General features: G+C 38.8%; 1 protein-coding gene across 1 annotated transcript in view; it reads left to right on the top strand.

The window, feature by feature from the left end:
• Window positions 1-10,966, top strand: part of PTAR1 (protein prenyltransferase alpha subunit repeat containing 1) — a 46,122-nt gene extending 35,156 nt beyond the window's left edge. Inside the window, exon 7 of the mRNA XM_029919680.1 lies at window positions 1,923-10,966. Coding sequence (XP_029775540.1) covers window positions 1,923-2,265 — 343 coding nt within the window. The 3' untranslated portion in view covers window positions 2,266-10,966. The remainder of the gene's footprint in view (window positions 1-1,922) is intronic.
• The last annotated feature ends 238 nt before the right edge of the window (window positions 10,967-11,204 follow it).

Here is an 11,204-nt window from a genome sequence, read left to right on the forward strand (position 1 = left end):
GAGTGCAGAGGAGTTTCCATTACCATATTCCCTTGATCTTCAGGAAGAGATCAATGTCTAATGCTTAGATGGTGGCATTTGCCCTTGACTGTGCAACACCTGTGTTACTTCCAAACTGAAAACAAAAGTTCCTAGACTCCCTCCTTGGAGATCCTGATGTTTGTAGCGCTGTCTGGGGTGGGATGCTGCCATCTAGTCTTCAAAAAAACCTGACAGGTACATTTTGATGCAGTCAGTGTTAGACCATTGATTAGACCATTGATTGGACCTTGAGAATAGTTAAGTTTATTGAAGGTCTGCAAATTAACTTTCCTTAAGTTAATAAGCTCTTGACACTTGGTTGGTTTTTGTTGTTGTGTGGGGCTTTTTTTAAAGTAAGAGGTACTTTGGGAGCAGGGCAGGATTATTAGGAAGGAGTAAAAAAGGATTAGCAACCTCGTAACCTGACAGCCAGGTAACTTTCATGTTGGAATGAAGTCCAGGTATGGGAACCCCCGGTTGGTTGTTTTTTGATGCATCTCTGTCTCTACAAATGCGGATTCTACTTCAGGCCGTAGGATTCTGTTTGTAGACTAAGAAGTTGCCTGTGCCCAGCAGGAGATAGGCATTTTTAAATATTTGTATATTTTTAAAGTTGTTGAGATATGCCCCCTTTTGAGGAAATGTGTTAAGCTGCTCTTCCAGGCTAAATACAGTTAGAAGATGGAAGACTGTCTCCCCTCTCTGGCACCTTCCCTAATGATTTTCTTCTTCTCATACAAAAAACATAGTCTTATTCCACATTTTCTAGAGACAAAATAAATACATGTCATTTTGGTGTTACAGATTTTTTGTTGCTCTTTTATATTTAGGTAATCAGTCAGTAACAAGATTGAGAAAATTTTTAAATTATATTTGTGTTGAAGAGATCGCTTGATTAACAGAGTAGAAGCTTTGTATAAAGATCCATTGAAGTTCAAAGTGGGGCATGGGGAAAAGAGACAGCTGGAATGACCTGGGTATTATATAGGCCAGTTTTCTACTACTGAGTTGTTCCCTTTTGGCACCTTCTCTGTCCTTTGAGTTTTATCCTCTATAAAATGGGTAAATTATATGCTCCCTGTCTACTCCAGAATATGCTGGGAAAATGGACAGAATTAACTTTTCAAAATAATGAGATAGGAAAACCTAGGATCTGTGTGGTTTACCATATTGTGTACAGTAGATATACATTCCATTGAGTCAAAATTTTTGGAGATTCAGCACATAGATCTGCGTTTTTAACAAATCTAGATGAGTCTGTGGGCAGGAAACCTGCTCTCCTTCGAGAGGCTTGAGAGCTGTGTCTTTTAAATGCTTTGCTCAGAGCTCAGCGAAGCCCTCCTACCGGGACATTTAATGAGACTATCATTACAGTGACAGATTGCAGGGAAAGTTAAGTTTGTATTTAGATAATAAGACCTGTTCTTATTAAAGAAAGTATTGGGTGGAGACCATGGACTAAGCCTTTAGAGGAGCTATTTAAGCCTCTTGTTAAGTCACTTCTGTTTTAGGATATCAGTGAAATTAATTTTTGGTTCTGTTTTTTTTTTTTTTTTCTACTAGCAGAGATTGGGCAACGACCCACTTCTAATTTCCGATTGTAGTTACAGAGTAACAATTCCAGGTGATTGCCATCATCTGTCGGTGATATTAACAATCCTTTAGGGGTCGTAGTATTCTTTCTCACAGCCCAGCAATCTGGGCTTGTCAGACTCTGGTCTGAATACACAGAGATTTGAGGGTGACTACTCCACCTCCTTCCTCCAGGTAACTCTAGGTCACTAAAGGGGGGCCATGAACTGAGTACAGTATGTTTAGAAATTATCAGCTTATTTTTTTTCCCTGAAAAGCTTGACTTTGTGATAAGAGTTTTCTGTATTCTCTCCCCCCCTCCTCCACAGGCGGCATATTTTCTACCTTCAGCATCACTTACATGGTAGGTTTCCTTGCAGTGTGACCCTGTTGTCACCTGCAGATAGCCCTGGGGGGACTTCAAGTGACTTGCACCTCATCCCAGGAGGCCCCCACATGTCTCAGGCCATGGAGGTGGATGGGCTGAATGACTCTAGCAAGCAAGGCTATTCCCAGGAAACCAAACGCCTGAAGCGGACCCCAGCTCCAGACTCTCGGGGCCTGGAAATGGAGCATAGGTTCATCGATCAAGTATTGTCCACCTGCCGGAACGTAGAGCAGGCCAGGTTTGCCAGTGCCTACCGGAAATGGCTGGTCACGCTGAGTCAGTGAAGGAGGCGGAGTCGTCCTGCAGGGCCCCCCTCTCAGTGCAATATTGCTTTCCTTTCTGACACAGTCGCATGAGTTGTTTGGGGCTATGTGTTCTTCATCTTTAGGTTAAAAGTCCGTAGTAAATCTTTCATTTTTATTTATTTTATTAAGAACTGGCATTCCTTTGGGGATAAAACAACTATGTAGTTTCTTCCTGCTAAACAGTGAGTCTTAATTTTCTTCTTCTCATCCTTTATATTTCTATTTGTGAAGCTTCTTCTCATTTGGTTCTCCTAATTGGTTCATGGACACATCCACCCACCTCAGTGCAGTTGCTGTATAGGCTAGTTTTTTTCCCAGATAAAAATTTAAGTTGTAGTTAGTTCAGCCTTACAATAGTACAAGCTCAAAATAACTCCATCTAATTATTGTTTTAAGAGTCAAATGGCCAGATAGATGGGATTTGCAAAAATATCATTTCTCTTTCTCAAGTTAACAACCAATGTAACCAAAGTCAGAAGTATTGGAATTTATATAAAAAACATGCTTCCGATGTGTAATCCATTTTAAAGTGATTATTTTAAAAGAAAAACTAATTTTAAGAATTTATGTAATTGCAGTACTGGGAAATTATTTTTATTACTAGTTTTGATAGATTCTTCTTACCTCAGATTTGGTATGGGCCAAAAACACCCATGTTAGCCCTTATAAAAATCATTTTTTTAAAACCTGGAATGCCATTTTTAGTTATTACTATTTATTTTCCTTTTAAATTCACCATGAAAAGTAAAATATGCATGGAAATGTATCCATAAAAAGATCTTCATTTTTAAAAATTTAAGTTCTTGAGGATACACTTAAACCACAAAATTTTTATGAAGTGGTTATTAAAAATTTGCTGGCAAAAGCCAGGGGGGAAGAATAGATTTTGAAGGTTAGGTCTTCACTCTTTATTTAAAAAAAATAAAACAACTTGATGACTTTGATACTACACTTATCAGGGATGAGATACCAAAGTAGCCACAGCACGGCTGTATCTTGTCTTCTCAGTAGTAAGCGTGGGTGTTTTCAGGTCTGTGAGGCCGGCTGGGGAAAGGGCCAGCTGCGGTTTACTTTCTTCATATTTCCCCCTTTGTAAATGGTCTCTGTTTGTTCCTTCCTTTCCACCTATCTTCTCTTCATTTTCCCAATCCAGTCCATATTTTTTGATACTTTCACTGTCCTATGTTTTTCCTTAATTGTCTAATTTTAAGGATGTGTTCTGAAGATACTCTCCGTCCTCTTTTCCAGCGAATTTCATACCCCATTAAACACAAACACACACAACATTCATATGAACTGCCCTTCTCAAAGTTACCCTCACGATGGAAACTGCCTCTTGTCCTAAATGCGCACGACATCATGGTGGCAGAAGTGAGTGACCGCCATGCTTCGCTTGTTCTCTTTCTCACTTGCTGGGTCACCTGTAGCGTGAGGGGACAGGCATAAAGGCAGACTTCTAGCTTATATTATGGAAACCTTGGGCTTGAGTGAGGCACATTGCCGCAAGCTTAGGGAAAGAGTAAGTTCTTTATTTGTGCATCATGATTTTGTTGAGGAGCAAACTTTCAGGTGAGACTTTAGGACACCAGAAAAACTGTCCAGCCTGGCCCTTGTAGACGGAAACTGCTCTTCTCTTTGGGGGCAAAATTAACTTTTTATAGTTTTCATAGTATTTAGGAATATCAGAAAATAATTGCCATTATGAACATAATTCCATGACCCTTTGTGTACAAAGCGTATTTTGAATCAAATACCTCACGCAAGGTCTGCCTAGAGCTCTGTGGATAAAACCATTAGTTTATCATTTTTGGCACCTGCAAGGGCATGATGGGGAGACTGCACGGAGAGGACACAAGAGACTCAGCCCATTCCACTGGATACCTGTCGCCAGATCCTGGCCTCACTCTGTGTTCCCTTTTTTTCCAAGCGTCATTTTAAGTATCCCAAGTAATAGGGCTTCTTCTGCTTTGATGTGAGAGTGTCAGGACTGGAGTGTAGCCAACACCCTGTGAGACAGCAGCTCAGTTTGACATGCCTTTTTCTACCCTCTACAAAGTATCCTGCCCACCTGTGAGGTTATCTGCTGTCATGTGGTTTCAGGTCCTTAATCCACCCCTTTATGAAGCCATGCAGTCCTTTAGGATACCTTTGTCTCGTCTTCCTAATAAAGTGTTGAGTAGGGAGTAAAAACACAAATATCCAAAGGATACTTACCGTTTGTGACTTTTGTGTGCTACTTTATTTCTAATGTCTGCATTTTTCAAGTGTTCATTCACAGAAAAACCTAGTATTGCCCTATATGGTTGTGTTTTTTCCTAAATGGTTGATATCTAAACTCATTAGCTATCGTATGGTAGTATTTCTTTGACTGAATGACTTCATGCAGTGGAAAGGATGTGTCTGTTTTCAGGGACTTGTTAGTCTTTTTCTTTCTATAAATACGTCATTGTTGAAAGGAAAAGATAGTTTAGATTGACACCCTTCATCAGACTTTTCATTGGAAGACTAGTAGGCCATCATACTGTCCTGTGGGTCAAGAATACTACTGACAAGCCAAAAGCAATAAGATCTATAAATACCTCCACCACCAACTTCCTCCCCAACCCCACCTTTTTTTAAGTAGACTTGTTTTGGTAATTTGGTGTTTCCAGATGCTGCTGTGTGCCTTGCACATGGTGAGGACTCCTTAAATATTTACCCAGTTAATAAGTGATTCACTCAAGAAAGGAAAGATTGATCATGAGGAATGGATAGAATAAGTTATGATTCAGAAACCGATAGATTAGAGCAATGGATGATATATTCTAGCATCATGATACTACAGGTGGGCTATTTCATACAGAATTAAGTTAATTTAGATCATTCTTCATCATTGAACTACCTTGCTTAAAGCTTGTTAAATCCCAGCCAAGAAATGCTGCTCTATAACTCTGAATTAACTATACTTTAATACATATTAAAAATTCACAGAACAAAGCTCGTTTGCATTAAGAACACCACTTTCTGTTCATTTATGATATTGGAAGGCAGATCTTGCCAACAGAGCCAGAGACACTTTGGGGCATTTGAAGAAATTCTTTGATTTCAAAGACATTTTGATCTGTATTTGTGCACGAATAGTCATTTTATGCTTCTCCTTTTCTACTCCCCAGCTTGAACTGTAGACCTTTTAGATATTTCTTAAACCTATGTGAGTCATTCTTTTCTCTTAAATTTAAGGATTAGCTACCTATTAATTTCCCCTTTTTCTTTTATAGGTTTTAGCATTTTTATTACCTCTTTGGAAACTCTGGGCCCAGACTCTGAGTCATATTCCTTATTCCTATGGTACGGTTCTGATTAAAGGCTTCATTATTAATAGGATTACATGTATAATGTTGTCACTAAAACCCATTTAAATCTTCAGATAGGGCTTATGTGACACAAGGTGTGAAAACAAAAGTTCCTTGACTTTTACGTGGCAGTTTGTAGGAAAACATAGACTGTACGATTTAGATGTATTCAGGTCATGTCAATTCATGCTTATTATATAAGGAGAACTTTTAATATTGTTGAGAACACATTATCATTAGTAATTTTCTGTAGCACAAGGTAGTGTCTGACATGGGCTAAATACTAATTTCGGAGCTCACTGCCACTTACTGTACAACAGTCCAATCAGTATCTTAGTCCCTCTTAATTACAGAAGATACTAAAGATTTAGTTATAAAAGGAAATAACGTATATTCTTTGCAGAAAGTTTTTGTAAGCTGACATTTATTTTGTTACTAGAAAATTATATTTTAGAACTTTAAGACATTTAAAAAATGCTAGAAAATTTGAACAGCATTATTAAGAACTTTGGTCTTCTGAGTAAACGTCTCCAGTCGAACTGTGCAGCCCGGGTCCTTGACGCCTGCTGCCCCCCACCCCCCACCGTGCCTGGGTGCGCGCTTGCTGTGCTCCTGACCCCTGGGGAGGTGTGTGGAGGCACAGCAGGGCCGAGGCACATGCCAGGGCAGGAAGGCAGCGAGCGGGGAAGCTCACCCCTGAGAATCCTGCTTGTGACACGGTGTCTTTAAAAACTAGCTGTACGTACTGTGTTAATTTGAGTGCCTTTCGTATTTCTGGAGGGAGCAAGGTTGATGTTTAGGTAGAAGACAAAGGATGGAAGTTTTATCAAACAGTTGATTGTAACTCATTTTATTTATTCCAGTTGCTAGGCACAGGCCCGTGGAGGTTTTTATCCATTCATGAGATACTGATATGAGCAGGTAGGATGCTTTGGTTTGTATTTCTTAGTTAGCATGTTTAAGCACCCTACCAGGAAGAATTAGTTCTTTCCCTATGACAACTGACTTTTTGGGGATTGGAGGCATTGTATTTAGAGTGTGGATAATTAGAGGTTAGCCTGAAACCGGTGCAGCCCACATGCAAGGGAAACAGTGACATTGTGTCCTAAAAGAAAGTCTGTATAGTTCTCCTAAATGGGTCCTTTGCCTCACTTTAAGGTTTTTACGAATTCCCTCCCAAAATCTGTGTTGGAGGAAAAGAAGTAAATAGATGAAATTTAAAATATGGCATTTTATATATTTGGTTATGGAGAGGGGAGGGAAAGAGAGTCCGTATTTCAAGATTCCTGGTAACTTTTAATTATAATTTCATAAAAATATACAGCTAAAGATTCCAAAGTGCTTTTCAGAGGGCTATTGAATAATATATTCCTAAGTGGCAGCAATATGTCATAGTTCATAAGAGAGACAGAAAACCATTGTGTCAGGTGTGTGTGTGTGTGTGCGTGCGTGCGTACGCGCGCTTTAGGGGGCACCTCTGGCTCTCAACTTGGACATCGGTGTTCTCGTTAGGTCATGTTAACACTGTAAAACCAAACTCTTTGCTAAAAAAAAAAAAAATAGCAGTAGCTTAGTCTGCTGATGAAACTTTGTGCTTCCAAGAATATTAGCTCTATATAGGTTGTGCTTTTTGGACAATAGTGTGGTCCACAAGGCTAACCCTGGCATTTCTTCTTTAATCTGTTATTCCTCAGGGCATAGAAGATTTAGTAAATTTAGGACAAAATTTTATATTCAGTGGCAAATAAGAAAAGGCAAAAATATGCTAAGTATATTACTAGCTCTTAAAATTTTAGTATAGATAGTATTTTTTATAAACCACTAAAAGGTCAGTAGCTCATAGACGCTCTGTGACTGCCTCACTCTCCATCTCGCTGCTTCAGGCCCTACGGCTCTGTCCCGAATGCTCTCTTACACACGTCTTCTGCGGAAACCATTTCTGTAATGTGTTGTTTCCCACGGGTGGCAGAGGTGGGGGTGCTTTAGTTGACATCATTTTGTTTTTGGAAATCCTGTTCAGAAACTGATTGCTGTTGGTTTTCAAACTGACAACTGTTTTGCCCCTTAAAACCTAAGTTCCCTGAAAGTGTTCTCTGTGCAGACCCCGTACGAGTTCAGTAGTGAGTGCATGGTGGTGCGCACCTTGTAGAAGTCCATCAGGTCGGAATCGCTGAAGGCTAGAAAGTGCACACTAGCTTCCCTCTGCCTCGTCACCATTGCCCGCGTCCGTAGCTTCAGGAGAAATACAATATTGTGCTGAAGGTACATAATTGGCTTCAAAACATGCAAAGCAAGATACACAGGTGCACCACGTTGTAGTGAACCCTCCATACTTTCAGGCATATATGTGTGTGTGTTCACACATATGTGTGTATATACATTTCATTGACATTTGGAACTGGAATTTATATCATGATTTTACAGAGAATTTTGTTTAAAGGGTTTTTATTTTCATATTTGCTTAAAGTGCTCCTATTTAAAAGCAGTTTTCTTTATTAAACCAGCCCCCGCAAGCAAAGTTGGAAACCTAACACAAGTGCCATTCGCCCAAATTCACCAGATATTTGTGTAAACTGTTTATTTTTGTCTTTGGATGCTTAGGAACCTGGAAGTTCTGGCTTTTCTTCCATACCTTTAGGGAATCCGCCTTAATTTTGTGTATGGCCATCACTTTCCTCAAAGTACTATGCAGCTTACTTCAAATGTTTATTTATCTTCATAAAGTGATCAGTAGTAATACATAATGAGATTTTTTTCATGTCCTGGGGTGAGCAGTTTCACACGTTCAGATAGTGACTCATACGGCAGTCTACTGGAAGTACTCATGTATTTTCTTCCCTCACCAGTGTCATTATGCATTTGAAGCAGGTATTTTTCTTATTGGTTAAAGAATGAGTGTAGACTGAGTGCAGTCATAGTAGGTGCTCAATAAATATTTAGTCAGTTATTGATCTAATGTCAAATTAACAGCTTTCAGAAAGGAAACTTGTTATCTTTTCATGGAGGAGTATATTTTTAGAGTAATATATGTTTGAAATGGAGAAATTATCTCATTTGACATGAATTACTAGGCTTATTTAGGCTGGAGTTAGTAACATGCAATAAAAGTACTGTTTGCATAGAACATGGTCTGAAGACAGGAGATGGGAGAAGTTTAAGCAAGTATCTTTTTGTGCAAAGCACATTAATAAATGTGATTAAATGTCTTAATAGGCTGCCGAACTCGAGAGAGCGAGCTGCTGTAGACCTCTGCAGTCGGTTTCTATGTTGGTGCGCCTGGTGTTACCTGGCGTAGGTTCTATTTATTTCTTCTTAAAACTTGGTTGCTTTCCAGTGTCTTTAAAGTGGTAATAGTAGAATATAAAATTATATTGAATAACTTCTCCTTACTTGTTTTCTCAGAACATCTTTAATATGAGGGAGAATTCTTTATGAAGGACACAGTAGTTTCAGAATCTATTCGTTTGCGGCTTTCAAAGAATTTTTGACAGAGCTTACCCAATGTAAACAGATTTCAACAATTGAAAACCAAACATTCCAACCTGAGCTGTGAGGAACAGAGTGTGATACTAGCGTCATAAGGCATCGCCTCCTGGCGAGGTTCTGATGCGGGACTGTGATGCTGGCTTCTGACCGGTGACCGCTGGCCGTGGTATGGTCTGGCCGTGTTCCTGGAAGAATAGTGAAATGTGTGCTCGGGTAACTTGTACTTGAGATGGACACAATAAAAGCTGCTGTGGTATCAATATGCCAGGGATTTATACACACTATTACTAAAATTTTTTTTAACAAAGGAGGAAGGGAAGAAAATGATAAAAGGTCAGTGATATTTTTTAATAGCCTCTAAATTTTTTTTTAAAACCCAAGCCTCTCAGACACTAAGCAGTTGATTCCTTTGTTTAACACTGCGGGACTTTAAGGGATAGTTCTCAGATACTATCTGCTGTTAGAATTGACCATGTGTGTGAATTTTACATTGCTTGAAGATTTTCAAAAAAATGGAGTATTTACATTGCAGTTTAATGTTTTTTAGATTTTCTTGTAGATTGTGTTTCAGTGGACAAGTTACATATATGATCTGTGGTGCAAGGTCAGATCCTGGGCATTAGAGATAAGTTTGGGTAACTTAATTTTACTGAAGATACTAATTTGTCTTCCCTCTGGTTGCACTGTTGTTTTTTTAAACTATTTTCTCCTATTTTCCAGTCTGCATTGAAGTTCCTTTAGCTCTCACAATATATAGTAATTGACGTTTCTTAAAGATTAAATATTTGGTGAATTCTCTTTACACCTAAAATGTATACCTTGCAGAGGGATAAAAAAATAAATTTTGCAATAAACTATGCGCCGAGTGTGCTGACCGTGTTCGGGGGTTAGTGCTCCGGAGTGCTTAAAGCGGGATGCCCGACTCCAAGGCCAGTATGCGGCTGTGGACGGTCTGTGTGGGCACGGCCCGGTAGAAATAAATGGGAGCCACATCTATAATTTTTAATATTCTAACCGGCACATTAAAGAAGAAACTGGTGACGTTAACTTAAATATTTTAATTATCCCAATATATTAAAAATATACAAAATTATGGAGATGTTTTATCTTTTTCTCACCATTGTAAGTTTCTGAAATTCACTGTGTATTTTGCACTCACAGTGCATGTGAGTTCTGTCTAGCTGCTTTGCAGGTGCTCAGATAGCCGTGTGTGGCCAAGGGCTGCTATATTGGACAGTGCAGATTCATGGGGTACAGAGTTTGACTTTATTTTAAATTGGGAGATGGTGAGGTAGGCATGAAATTATGGTACTTTAAAAATTAGTATACTTAGAAAAGTATCTACTAAAATTATCCACATGGTCTTCATTTTAAATTTGCTGTAGAAGTAGCTCAATCTGTTCCAATTTGCCAAGATTACCTAAGGAGGAAGAGATGCCATGCCTTGTAAAATACCATGAGATGCTCGCTATAACAGCACATTATTAACACATTTTTCAATGTGTTCACTAAATTCTGTCCTGTTTCTTCAAAATAATAGCTTAAACTGCATGTTAATTGTGTACCTGTACTTGTTTTATTTTTATATTATTCTTATATAATGTGTATTAACAAACAGCCCTAGGATTCTAATTTTCCTATGCATCTGTCTTCCAGTCTTTACTGGTACACTTACTAAGTTGTTACAAGTGGCAGAAAAGTAGAATGAACCATTGGTTTTTTTCCATTAGATTGTTTTTATCATGTGATCATGTACCAAGCCAGCTATAAATTATTGTATTTCTGTAGAATATGAAAAATAGTGTTTATGTCCTATCTTTGCTAAATGTTTGCAATTTCTAAGTAAACTTTTCATCTCCTAAGATGAGTGTAAGTGTGATTTTATTTTTGCTTGTTTTGGTGTTTTAAGCTCCGCTCCAGTCTGCCAAGCAGCCCTGGGCTCTGTGTGTGAGCTCTCGTCTGAGTGAATCCAGCTGCTTTGACACACTAGGGAAGGGAACTAGCTTGCTAAAGACAGTCCTGGTCTGAGTTCGTAAGCAGATTATATAAGAAGCGTGACAACAATTAATATCAGCCAAGTGCTTCCCTGGGAAATGGCCT

This window comes from Suricata suricatta, chromosome 13 (genome assembly GCF_006229205.1).
Source record: "Suricata suricatta isolate VVHF042 chromosome 13, meerkat_22Aug2017_6uvM2_HiC, whole genome shotgun sequence".
Lineage (NCBI taxonomy): Eukaryota > Metazoa > Chordata > Mammalia > Carnivora > Herpestidae > Suricata > Suricata suricatta.